Genomic DNA, 14,537 nt, shown 5'->3' on the forward strand with positions numbered 1-14,537 from the left:
ATCCAAAATTTCATCAGGAGTGGACGCTTGCAAATACTAACGTATCTTAATTAAGCGCCCAGATTTTATTTAAAAACAAGTTTTTTTAACGTATCGTTTTGAATGATCAAGCTATATTGAAGTGCATTGACTAGTTTTTTAACTTTTATACAGGACATGGTCTCTTGTTCAAGCTGAGGTAGTATTTTTTGTTTCAGTAGAAAACTTATCAAAATTCTACCGTGATAACCCAGAGATGTCCGAGTTGAAATTCTTTTTGACGTTTTTGTTTGTATAATGCGAGTGGTTTTCGAGCGAGTATTGTACGAAAAATTTTGATTTGGGGTCAAAATCTCATTCATCATTTTGTTTGAATGTAACCCAAAGTATGATTTAAGGCTGAATGAAAGCAGATGTTTTATGTACAATTCTAAAATTGTCAAAATTTTGAACTCGAATAAAGTATCAAAGATGGAGTCACTTGGTTTCTTTCTAAAGACAATTCTCAAAATTTTCTTTTGTAACCGTTCAATTTTTTGAAGTTTATTCAACGTTGTTCCACCATAAATAAGAAGTCCATACTCAAAAATTGGTTCCACTGTAGTTTTGTAGAACATCAAAACGGTGTTGCGACTGCAAGTTCTTCTTAGCCTTGCAATTATTCCGATCCACTTCTTTAATTTTAAACAAATGGATTCCACATGTTTTTCGAAAGTTAAATTCGCGTCTAAAATTACTCCTAGATATTTGTAGGTATTGCACTTCTGAACTGGGCAGTTTTGAATGTTTGTGTTTGCTTTAGTTTCAAAAAAATTCATTACAAAAGCTTTTGACTCGTTTAAATCCAATTTATTTTGATGTAGCCAATGTGAAACTGAATGAATTTCAGTAATTAATTCTTCATAGGTTGGTCTGCTTTTGAAAAGGAGGCTGGTATCATCGGCAAAAAAATACGGAGTGGTTAATTTACAAGCGTCCACAAAGTCATTAAAGTACAGTATAAATAATACAGGACCCAGAACAGAACCTTGAGGAACTCCATTTTTTACTATTAGTTCTTTCGATTTTCTATTTTTCCATATAACAAACTGTGTTCTTGATTTGAGATATGAAGAAAACCAGCTTAAAATCTGACCCCTAATTCCAAAGTTTTCTAATTTTTTCAACAGCAGCGAGTGATTAACAGTGTCGAATGCCTTTTTCAGATCTAGAAAGACCGTGGTGCTATTGTTCCCTTTTTCTTTTTCCAACCTTATGTTTTCCACTACATTTACGAGTGCATCAACTGTTGATCTCCGATTACGGAAACCAAACTGATTTTCACCAAGAATTTTGAATTTCTCTATGTAGTTGAGAATTTTTATATTCATAATATTTTCAAATACTTTTCCAAAAGACGGCAAAATCGAAATTGGTCGATAGTTATTGGCATCAGTTTTTGATCCCGTTTTGAAATGCGGTTGGATAGTTGCTCGTTTTAGGCTATTTGGGAAAACTCCGCTCAAAAAAGATTTGTTGATATAATTAACTAAAAATGGGGCTAAAGTTCTATCAGATCTCTTAATGAAGGTGTTAGTGATCAGATCCACACCATGCGCAAAAGAGTTTTGTAGGCTGGCTATTTGTGAAAGCACTTCTGATAAATTTGTTTCATGTAGCATCATAGATTGTTCTTCAGCATAATTAGATGAAGGAAAGCTTATTTGAGGTAATTTGCTTACTATTTCATCTGCAACATTTACAAAATGTTCATTGAAATAATCAGCTCTGCTAGTGGGGTCATCAGTTCCAATATTATTGAAAACAAGGTTATAACTCACATCACTTCTTCTGTTCCTGCCTATCAATTTGTTTATGATTTTGTACATTTTCCTTGAGTCCTTACCACAATTTTGAATTTTGTTTTGTATGAAAAGTTTTTTTGTGTCGTTCATGATTTGAGTGCTCTTGCTTTTCAGTTGAAGATATCTATTTTTATCGATGTTGTTTTGTGTTCTCAACCATTTTGTTCTTGCATTGTTTCTCTTCGCAAAAAGATTTTTTATTCGATTTGTGACCCATTGCTTCCTATTTTTCTTTTGTTTTATTTCAACCAAAGGCTGGTGTTTGTCGACTACAAAATGTAAACAGTTACAAAATGCGTTAAAAGATTGATCCGTATTGTTGTTCTGAAATATGATTAAATTGTTTTCCAGTTCCTTTTTGTATTTTTCAAACAGTATTTTGTTGTTTAAGGCAGACATACTGCGACGTTTAGATGCTTTTATCTTGGGTTTAATCATACTTTTTGTTAGACTGAAAAATACTGGATAATGATCTGTGACGTCGTAACTGATAGAATTTACTATGCATTGATTTTTGTTGATATTTGTCAGAAATAAATCGAGGGATGATTTTGTCGTCGACGTTTCTCTAGTTATACCCGAATCCATTAGGTTTATACCGTTACTAGAGATAACATCTTCAAATCGCTTTTTTATTGGAGTCAGAGATAGCTGATCTATATTGAAGTCTCCACATATAATAAGATTTTGGTTCGCATCCACCATAGTCTCAAGATAGCTGTCAAATTCAGTCAAGAACTGATTTTTATTGAACCCAGGGGGAACATAGTATGTAATCAAAGTATAGTTTTCGTTATTTGTTCTAATTTTTATACCTAGGCTCTCATCATAGTTCGTTGGAAAGCTATCTAACAGAAGAATATCCTCCCTGCAAAACATGGCTTTTCCTCCACCAATTCCCACCCTGTTTTTAGCAATTATTTTCTGATAACCTGATATATTGAAGTGTTCTTCATGAGAACCCTCTTGTATCCAAGTTTCAACAAGGCAAATCACAGTTGGTAGGGACTCAAATGTTTGCAAAAAAACCTGAAGTTCCTCAAGGTGTTTGTTTAGAGACCGGATATTTACAAGCAAGACTGTGAATGTTAGTTTTTTGATGCATAACTTTTGTTTTGCTGAAATGAAACACCGTACATATTTTGTTTTTTGTTCATTGGTATATCATTTCCATTGTTTGTTGCGTCCATATCAGGCGAAAAAGCATAGGTTCTTTTGTTATTCATGAATGGAGTACCATTTTGTACAGTTTGCAAACTCTTTTGTTGTCTCCTTTGATAATCTGGTAGCTCGCTGATGTCATCAACTGGTTGATATCTTTCACCATCAAAAGCCCATAAGTGTGATTTCTTAATCTTATAGTGAATGTCCAGTTCTCGAGCTTTTTTACAATGATAACATCCTTTTTCGCCAGTCGTTCATGAATGAAAATAGGATTCCCCATCGAATTTCTCAGACCTCTTAACCATGAAGCACGTTTCAGAATTATGTCCCTTTGTTGCAAATACAAAAATTGAACAATAATAGGCGCAATGTTTCCATTTTTTAGTGGGTGGGCAATCGAGATTTCGTCGGGATTCAAACTAACCTGTAAGATGTTGTTTTCTATTTGTAAAATTGGTGCGAGTACATTACCATCAGCTGGGATGTCGATGTTAGTAAAAATAAGAAACGGTCTGTTTTGATATCTTTCTACTGCTGTTAATCGTTTTTCTAACTGATAAATGTTGTTTTCTGAAGTAATTTGGTTATTCTCAAGTTTTTCGAGACGATCCGTAAGATTTTGTATGACTAGGTTTTGCTTTGTTACAGTATTTGTAAGTTTTTCAATAATTTGTTTCAGTTCGGAAATATTTCCTGTAGTAAAGTTCTCTTGGATGGCCATTTTGATAATAAAGCAACGTGAATTTCAAAGATTTTGAATGGCATAAAAAGAGCAAGAAAGAGCAACTGCTTTGTTTCGCTTTGTTTCGTGCTTTGTCTCATTAATTGGACGTGCTGTCCGTACGGTGCGAAAAAGGATAAGCGTTTGGTACGCCATTTTATTGGCCTTTTTCTCAAAATATTGCCTTTGAATTATTGAGGTAATTCATTTTAAAATTGCCGAATTAATTCGAGAAAGCATTCGTCTTTAATTCTTTAATGGAACCTTGATTTGGCTTAGTTTGGCTCACCTCAAAAAACTTAAGAATTGCGGTGAAATTTGAAATTTTTATCACTCACAACTCGATCTGGGAAGTCAACTCACCATGCACTCTACATCTGAGTGACAGATTGTCCCCATCAAGTGCGTCTACAATGTTGGCAGGTGTGGACAACAACACAGGTGGGGTGGGACTGATGTTGCCCTGTAGCACACTCAGCAGGCTCTCACTCCTCCCACTAACAGACCCGCCTACGCTTACACTTCCACCTCCACCAAGGCACGAAGTTCGCTTGTCAAGTCGCCTGTACGCTGCACCCTTTAGACCTTAAAATGAACAACGAGGCTCGGTAATGTGTGTACGCACGTAAGCTTCCCACTGCATATAATCACTTCTGAGTACTAATTAATTGAAATATTTTTATTGGCAACGACCCGATAGCAAGGCTATATTTTGTCTAATTGTGGTTTTCATTACAATTCAAATAGCCTACAAGCATTGATTCCGTGCTAACTTAAAAAGTAAGGTGGACCAGTAATTCTCTAGAATTATTTTGGCGGTAGTACCCACTAAAACAATGAAAACAATTCACGATTTACGTAAAATCCACCTTGTCCAGTTTTCCTACCATTTTTGTTCAAGCCCAGTTACCTCTAAAGAGGTTAAATTTTAAAAAAATACGCTGTTTTACATGCTCACTAATTTTTCTCCGTTATTTTTATTAAAACTTTGACATCGGTAGCACTGAAAGAAGATGACTGTAGAAAAGATGCAGAAGATTGAAAGAATTAATACGCTTTACAAACAATTCATTTGTATACAAAGAAAACTGTAAGGGAAATTTGACAACCTTATAATGTTGAGTGGATTTTAAAGTATTTCTCAGAAATTTGAGTTCAAAATTTTTGCTTACATCTTTTTCCTACTTTTTAGTGAAACGTCAGAAATAGCCGAGCAAAAAATTCTTGTAATTTTTTGATACCTTTTATGCACTAACCTTTCCTGACATCCAAAAAGGTGTCGCAACTGACAGTAATGCTATTTTCACTCCCTTCATCCGACAGATCGTCACTGGGTACACCCTTCTTGGCCGTCAGAACACAAGTGTAGTTTCCTCCGTCCTCAGGGTACATGACGTCGTTAATTGTGAGACAAACCAGGCCCTCCAAAGGCGAAAACTGTCGGAAGTCGACTCCGTTACGAATTGGTTTACCTTCGTGAAGCCACTTGACTGATTCGAGTTCACCCTCGAATCTAAAGATATCACACCCTGGTGTAGAGCAGCGATAAATATTTTTGTTCGGTGCGAATTGTATGCCACTGCTATATTATTTGTAATGTTTGTGGAAGGTATTTTTTTCTGAAAAAATGCTAATATAGATAAATTGCACTTCTTAGAGTTACATCTAAATCAAAAAAAGAGCAAATAAAAGAGAGAAATAAAAGTTATGACAATAAAAATTTTGTGATGACAATAAAATTTATTAAGTAGATTGTGGGACTTTGTTCCGTTTCATGATCATTCTAGTGGCTTTGTTTATTGATATAATTGTATTTGTTAACAAACCTTAATGAAAATCTAACTTTTAACTTTTTTTTTAAATTTGATTTCATTGGTTGGCATTTCTATGTAACTCCATTGTTTATAACAAACACCAATAGCATCATTTGCTTTCTTGAAAGCTGAAATTCTAAACAAAACTAGATCATTTAAACTTAGAGGAAGTTATTTTTCTTCTTGGATTAATAAGCAACGTTGCTGCAAGTAGGAAGCATCACAAAGTGTTTTTGAGTATTTTGAAGGCTTTGAAAAGAGATTTCAAATTGGTACAACAGCCGTAGAAGTTGAAAAATTTTGTAACTTCCTGTGATTTATCTCTATCCGGACCGAACTCCATCCGGACCGAAGTCTATATCCGTACTGTTCAAGCCTAATTCCAAGTCTTATTCGTTTCCCAGTACTGGGCAAGTCTAAATACAAGTCTTACAAGTCTGGCAAGTCTTAATCAAGACTTGGATAACACTTGGAAGTTGATTCCCAAGTCAAAACCAACTTTTCAAAAAATTTCGAGTGAAATTTTCGAATTCAAGAAAATTTCGCAACGTGCCACGATTTTTGCATTACTTTTTATGCACTTTATCGGGGCCCCTGAAAACTGAAGCCAACTGGTGCCAACTGATGCCTGGGGACCCGGAAGGTCAAATGGGACCAAATTGGTCCGTTTCAGGTGTTTCTGAGCCGTTTTCAGCCGTTTTTCAACCATTTCGAGCCGAATTCGAGCCATAACAGCGAAAGTACTGGCCAAATGCACTTTGTTGTGCTGCAGTATAAGCTCGTTTTTCGGATTTTTTTGACGTTTCACCGGATATTTTAGACGTTTTTTCGGCTATTTTTGACGTTTTTTTTTCCGGCTTTTTTTGACGTTTCCCCGACGTTTTGTTCGACTATTTTTGACGTTTTTTTGGCTATTTTTGACGTTTTTTGGCTATTTTTGACGTTTCCCGGCTATTTTAGACGTTTTTTTCGGCTATTCTTGACGTTTCTTCGGCTATTTTTAAAGTTTTTTTCGGCTAGCCGAGACTTGGATTTGGAATTGTCAAGTCTTAAATCAGATTTGAACTTAGAATTGTCAAGTCTTAAATCAGACTTGGATTAGACTTTCCAATCTTAAATCAGACTTGGATTTAGAGTTGCCAAGTCTTAAATCAGACTTGGATTTAGACTTGCCAAGTCTTAAATCAGATTTGAATTTAGAATTGCCAAGTCTTAAATCAGATTTGGATTAGACATTCCAATCTTAAATCAGACTTGGATTTAGACTTGCCAAGTCTTAAATCAGACTTGGATTAGACTTGCCAAGTCTCAGCCCAGACTTGGATTTAGACTGCCAAGTGTAAAAAGTTACATGATCATAGTTCTGAATCAGTAATGAAATAAGACTTGGATTTAGACTTGTCCAGTACTGAAATTGACTTGGCGTTAGGTCCGGGTAGCTGTTTGACGTCTCCTTTGAGTAAAATCTCATCTATAGACATCTTTTTTTCTAAATTTTACCTTTTCAATTTTTGTTGTTGTTTTTATTCACGAGAAAACGAAACTGACGATCTGTGAATTATGGCGATCTGTTATCATCCTTTAATTCTGTAATTAATAGCAATTCAAACTAGTTAAGTGTTTTTCTTCTTGTATATTGAACAGACGCATGAAAGGTGTTTTGAATTTTAGTTTGAGAAACTGGCAAAAACTGGCGAAGAAAATAGACCATATATTTAAAAGATCTTCAGATTTTTTCTTTTTTGTTCCTTGAGCCCTATACTCGTAGCACTCATAGGTCTCTTTTAATCTGTTGCTAATGTTTTCTTGAGTTCAAAAGGAGTCTTCAGAAATATTGAAAAAACAAGTATTTTGGCAATTTGGTTTTAAAAATACCAACAATGTTTTTCTCAAAATCACCCTATGACGCTTTTCCTGCAGTTAGAATAGAATTAAAGTTTTAGAATGAACAAATATATAATTGCATTTAATATATTCTTTCCTTATTTACGGATGAATCTTTTTTGTTGGTTGTTTCTACTTCGCCAAGAGTTTTACAGATCTAACTGCTTTCGAGATTTTGCTTTAAATCTATAGAGCTCCATAATTTGGTCCTCAAATTACTAGATTCCCCAATCAGCATTCTAGCTGAGGTTTTCTAGTTATCATATGCATCAAGTTCATAGTAAGAATATGCTTTAAAACACTCACGTGCACATTTTAAAATGTCGAAAGTCTGCAGTGCCAGAAGTCAAAATGCCAGAAGTTGCTAATTAGCCAGAAGTTGAATTTCGTTGACTTTCGTCATTTTAAAAGGTGCGCGTTTCGTGTTTTAAGCATGGTTAAGTGACTCTGCAGAATTCACTTCGGAATTCTGACTTAATATCTCGATTCATTTCGTGGTTCTCGATAAACGCCAGAAGTTCTCAGTGACTTCAAGCAGAGTCACTTAACCATTACTTGATTTGCCGGCAGCGAATACAATGGGACTTTTTATTACAAGTAAATAACACGACTCGTGCAGCCCTGCCTGTGCTTGACATATTGACTTCTAACATACTAATAGTTTTGTTGGATATGGGTTGAAGTAACAAATTGTTACAAGAAAACGAAAGCCTTGATAAGGTTAGTACCAGTCCTTAACTGTTCTTGGCATGACTTAGAGGCTCGGGGAGATGAGCGTTTTTAGATGCTCGGGTCTATACAACTGCAAACTCTGAAAACAAAATGAATATTTTAAATTTTTGACATCAGATATTGATTTTTTAACTCTTTTTTGTTCTATTTTCTTGCCTCTTATTGATGGAATGCGTTCTGTCGAGTTCAATGATGGCCGTTTAACAGTCATCGGAAAAAGTTTATTATCGAACCTCCAGGTCATGCGAAAAACATTCAGAAATTGGTGCTAACCTCATTAAGGTTTTCTTGTAATAATTTGCTAACTCAACCCATATTCACAAAACTATCAATCTGTTGGAAAATAACAATGTCACGCACAGCGCTTTACGAGTTGTCTTATTTACTTGTAAGTAAAAATTAAATGCCTTCATTCTCTCTTTTTAATGCATCTTGAAGATTTACTACCAATGCCAGTGACAAAAGTGATCATGTAGTTGTTTTTAATCAGATCTGGTTGTTATAATAAATTGCAATTTTCTGAATGAGATGAAATTGTGATGGTTTCAAAGAAACATCAAGAAACTTAGAAGTTTTCTTTATTAAAGTTTCGAAGAATAAAATAAGAACTTACCTGACGAACTTTATTGCAGTGTCGATAAGTAATAGCCACAAAACTAAACCCAATTCTATTTTTGTTTTGTCGCTATCATTATCTTATTGAACTATCAATCATATGTCAGGAGTAAATTCTCCCAAAAATAGAAACCTGATTCTAACATCCACCGACCTCCAACTAATGAACTCGATTGTACCCAAGCCATATATGATTCTCATGAAATGTTGATGAAAATAGAAAATCACCTCCGGGATTCGGAGTTAAGATCTATTCACATGACTATCATGTAATAAATTTTAGCTAATCTAAATTTTCTCTGTATATTTTCGCATAGATAACTACTATAAACACAAGCTAATTTTGTATATTTTCATTTCAAATTTTAATTTAAAATTCAACTTGTGTTATCGACTACGACAATGGTCTCCAGACCAGCTACAGACAGACAAATTTTTGATCTACAGAATGCAGAATCAGCTACTGCGTGGATTATGTCTTTTGTGGCGAAATGTCGCGCAGTGAAGAAAGAGGACAAGGTGAACAACGACGGTGCTGTACAGGACTTACAGGTAACCAATCTCTTCCTTAGTATGCGCGGGCAAGATGCAATTATTCAACTTAGGAGCCTAATGAGTCCTAGGAATTTGATAGACACTCCGTATAAAGACATCAGATTGGCGATTCAAGATTATATTTCTCCTAAAAAGTGAGTAGTAACAGCAGAAAGGGCTGAATATCTGTCCGTAATACAAGGTGTAGGGGAGTCAGACGACGACTTCCTAGCACGTCTTAGAGAGGAATCACGCTATTGTGACTTCGAAAAACTGAAAACAGCGGCCAACTTTGAAGAGGAGCTGGTAAAAACAAAGTTTATCTCAAGTTTGAGGGACTCTGAAGCAAAACTTAGACTACTAGACGGTAGTAAAGCAAAACCAGCAATGTCGGTTACTGAAATGACCGAGAGTTTACAGTTCAGAAGTCAAGCAATGGCTTTTGCAAGTTCTTCATCAGGTAATAAGCCCTTTAATGTGGAAGAAGAAGTTGAGTTCAACTTCCAAAAGACCTTTCGAAAACCAAATGAAAAAATTACGGCTAATAAAAGCAACAACATGTGCACTAGGCGTGGAGGTAAGCCACACTCTAGTAGACACTGTCCAGCGCTAAGTAAAAAATGCAACACCTGTGAAAAGGTGGGACACTTCTCAGAAACGTGTAGAAGCAAACCCCAACCAAATTCAGGTAAGAACAATAAACAGAATAACTTCTGCGAAGAAGAAAATGTTTCCTCAGAGCAAGCATCTCCAGCATCGGGGATGGGAATGTTTTATACAAAAGAACAAGTCTTTAGCATGTCTGTGACATGGGAATATATCTCAACAAATAACTGCAAAGTAAAAATGCAGTAGACACAGCTGTAGGTAGCACAGTGATATCATCAAAAATATGGACTGAGCTTGGTAAACATCAATGGGATGGTAAGAAAAGACATCTCGAAGCTTATGATGGTCATCAATTAACGCTTCTGTGATCACTTACTTGTGACGTTGAGTGGAACGGAAGCAAGCTCACGCAAAAACAACTAGCAGTTGTGCAGTCTGGTAAAGATTTTGGACTACTTGGTAGAGACTTTCTACCCAAGCACGGTGTGAACATCATCACAGCCAGCACCTACCTGCTGTGAAGTATTACAAGCTCATGTGAAGCTGATACCAGGAACACAGCCAATGTCCTGCAAAGACAGGAAATACTTCTACCTCTTCAAGACAAGGTCACAGAGAAGCTGGAACAAATGGTCAGACAAGGCATCCTTGAACCGGTACAGCCGGGAGGAGTCACTAATGCATCTCCATTGGTGTGGCAGAGAAAGAAGAGTGGAGAACTGAGACTTTGCGTGGACTTGAAAGCGCACATCAATGGCAAGGTCATGGATGAGGACTACCCAATACCAGACATCGAGACGATCTTCCACAACCTACATGGGGCCTCATACTTTGGCAAAATTGACCTCTCAGATGCCTACTATCAACTTCAACTCGACGAAGAAGCAAAAAATATATGCACAATCAACACATCTCAGGGACTGTTCAAGATGTGCCGACTACTTCAGGGATTGAAGAACTCTTCTTCAATCTCCCAGAACTGCATTGAATCAACACTCAAAGGAATTAAATGTGTTGTGATCTTTCAAGACGATGTATTGGTGTATGGAACTACCAAGGAGCAGTTCGACAAGAGAATGCTTGCAGTCAAGAGTCGACTACGTGAGAAAAAATTTACTGTTATTGAGAAAAAATCTAACTCAAAACCAGTCGATAGCGTTAGCTTTTTGGGATACTCCATTTCAAAGGAGGGTATAGCACCAGATCCCAAACATGTTGAAAAAATAAAAAATGCAAAAGCACCAACTAACAATAAACAACTCGAATCGTTTGTTGGGCTAGCTAATTCTTACGGAAGAATGATTCCTGATTTTGCAACAAAAATGCTACCCTTAAATAACATGAGAAATAGCGATTTCTCATGGGGCAAAATGCAACAAAAAGCCTTTGAAGACATAAAAAATGAATTATGTGCTAACCCACTAGTACAGCCATATAGTCTACAAAAAGAAGCAGCCGTTACTACTGACGCCTCTGAAAAAACCGTTGGCGGGGTTCTTTCGCAAGAAGGACATCCAGTCATATATGTATCGAGTAAATTGACTCCAGCGGAGCAAAACTACTCTAACATAGAGCGGGAAGCACTGGCAATTGTGTTTGTGGTCACAAGACTAAAACAATTCCTTCTTGGAAGACGATTTACCCTACAGACTGACCAAAAACCACTCAAATATCTCTTTGCACCAGACGAGGAGATCCCGATGACAGCATCAGCGAGAATCACAAGATGGGTTTTGACTATGAGTTGAAGTACACTCCAGGAGAGGAGATACCCCATTCAGATGCTTTGAGCAGAATGGATTTTGACGAAGACGAATCGGACAACGATCGAGTGTGCTTCGCAATCAATAACATCTACTTCGCCCAGAGTGATTTGGTGAGACTCTTTCAGGACATAATGAAACGAATCAAAAGCGGCAAATTGAAACAATGTTCAGAAGAGGAAAAAGGATTCAAACAACAGAAAGATGCACTTACTTTACATAATGGAATCATCTTCAGAGGTGTTGTTCCTTTCATTCCACCCAAACTACGACACCTGGTTTTGGAAAAAGCGCATGAGACACATCCCGGGACGAATGCAACTGAGGCATCAGTCAGAATGATAGCATGGTGGCCTGGTATTACCCAAGACGTTCAACACTTTGTTAGTAAATTTAAGAATTGTCAAAAGAACAGGCCTAGCCTTGGAAAAACAGTCTCTACGTGGGCAGAAGCCGACGTTTGGGAAAGGCCCCACATGGACTGGGGTTATGTTAAGGACCAAGGCAATATCTTAGTAATTGTTGACGCGGGTTCTGGCTGGATGGAAGCTTTCCCCGCGGGAAATAGAACATCAGAAACAGTTAAAATATATCTTAGTCAAATCTCTGCAAGATTCGGAATACCAAAAACTTTAGTATCTGATAATGTTCCTGAATATGTAATTGATGACCTTAAACAGTTGTGTGAATCACAGGGAATTAAGAAAATGGAATCATCCGTCTATCATCCAAGAGCTAATGGACTAGCTGAAAGAGCAGTTCAGACAGTGAAGCGGGCACTTCAGGCGTGGAGTCCCAACCTTAATGTGTCATTTGGAGCATTCCTGCAAAGGGCACTGATGACACATCGCAACAATTCAAAGACGAGGGGCAAAACTCCAGTTGAACTCTTATTGGGTCGCAGAATGAGACTACCAGCAATAGCAGATTTCGACTTGTGCGAACCAATTCTATTCAAGGCCAATGAAAAGACAAAAACAGTTCCTGCTACCTTCATCATCAGGAAGGGCTTGAACACATTTTCCATTCAGCCCGAAAACTCAACACGGACTATTCTATTGAGTGACAACCAAATTGCGCGACTAGACGAGGACAATGTGAAAACTGAACCAGCAGTGCAGGAGACCATATCTCAATCAGAACAACAACTTCAGAACACAGATGTGGGACCTTCTTTTCAAGATGAAGCTTCTGCAGTCACATCATCTGCAGAGCACCAACAACCCGAAACCTCAGAGCCATCACGAACATCAACAAGAAACAGAAAACAACCCGACAGATTTGGAGAACCTATACCCACAAGCGTGCTTAAAAAAGGAGGGAGGATTTGATGGTTTCAAAGAAACGTCAAGGAACTTAGAAGTTTTCTTTATTAAAGTTTCAAAGAACAAAAGAAAAACTTACCTGACGAACTTTATTGCTGTGTCGATAAGTAATAGCCATAAAACTAAACTCAATTGTAATTTTGTTTTGGCGCTATCATTATCTTCTTGATCTATCAATCAATTACCAACAGAAACCTGATTTTAACATCCACCGACCTTCAACTATTGAACTCGATTGTACCCAAGCCATATATGATTCTCATGAAATGTTGATGAAAGTAGAAAATCACCTCCGGGATTTGGAGTTAAGATCTATTCACATGCCAATCGTGTAAATTTTTTTAGCTAATCTAAATTTTCTCTGTATATTTTTGCATAGATAACTACTATAAATACAAGCTAATTTTTGTATATTTTCAGTTCAAAATTTAATTTAAAATTCAACTTATTGAATCTTTTGACCCGTGTTATCGACCACGACAGAAATACTTGCACTCAATTACTCTGAAAAGATACCAAACGGTATCATAGCTCGGTTCTTTGATTAAAGTACAAGTTTATGTCTCTATTTTAATCAACACTGTTTATATAATGGCGAAAAAGTGGCGCCAATTCCCAGTCTAATAAACAAAACAAGAGGAGTCGGTAAGGTGCGTCCACCCACAAATTTCCAACGCATCTTATGCTATATTTGAAAGGCGAGCATAAAACCTGCGCATTCATGCTCTGAACAAATAGCCATAGATGCCATAAATGTATGTGACTGTTGGGGTGTGTGATGGCGTATAAATGTTTAGTGATGCAGCCAACCGTCGAAAAACTTTTAACAGTTAAAGTAGACTAAATGTTTTTAGTTTGAGAAATAATTATTTGCATTATTCAATCAACTCCTCTAATCTATATAGACTGTATCCATCAATTTTGAAATAAAGGTTTACATAAAAAAAGTCAACCGATTTCTTTGAAAACATAGCTTTTTAAGGAGCCTTAATGTCGTGATTTGTGAAAAGAACGATTACAAACAATCAGTTAAATTACTTTTCTTATTTAAATTTGAAGATCTCATGTCTGAGCTGACAACAGTTAACATATTATTATTTCTGTCACTTCCAGCAACAGTCTTTACTGAGATGCTGAGTACTATACTTGTCTGTAGAAATAATCAAGACGAATAAACACGTTTCTTATTTTTATATACATTTTTTTTAATTTTTATTTACTGCTGGCAGAGTAGAATATTTAAATAAATTTGGTAAAATTTTGAAAGCTTTGAAAATTATGAGCCTTGTTTTTACTCGGGAAATAAAAAAATTGAAAAGGCCTCTGTATCAATTAATTCAGTTTCTTAGGGGCTTCCAATTATGCCATTTTTGTATCTTGATACAATATCAAAATTGGCTTAACAAAATAGAGCTGACACATGAGATTCCTAACTCCCATTACATTGAGGGTTGGAGTGACAACCCCCATTGCATTGGGGGGGGGGGATGGAATATGAATTTTGTAAGTTATACAACACTGTTGTAATGTTAATAGGAGCTCATTGAAAATTT

The 14,537-nt window shown here is 36.4% G+C and overlaps 1 protein-coding gene across 2 annotated transcripts in view; it reads right to left on the minus strand.

Moving 5' to 3' along the window:
* Positions 1-14,537, minus strand: part of LOC142337579 (uncharacterized) — a 52,748-nt gene that overhangs the window by 4,930 nt on the left and 33,281 nt on the right. For both annotated transcript variants that reach the window (XM_075386914.1, XM_075386913.1), the window contains exons 3-4: positions 4,965-5,221; positions 4,072-4,293 (exon numbers count right to left, since the gene is read on the minus strand). In XM_075386914.1, the coding sequence (XP_075243029.1) occupies positions 4,072-4,293; positions 4,965-5,221 (479 nt within the window). The remainder of the gene's footprint in view (positions 1-4,071; positions 4,294-4,964; positions 5,222-14,537) is intronic.

Source organism: Convolutriloba macropyga, chromosome 4, assembly GCF_964194025.1.
Source record: "Convolutriloba macropyga chromosome 4, txConMacr16.3, whole genome shotgun sequence".
NCBI classification, from domain to species: domain Eukaryota; kingdom Metazoa; phylum Xenacoelomorpha; order Acoela; family Convolutidae; genus Convolutriloba; species Convolutriloba macropyga.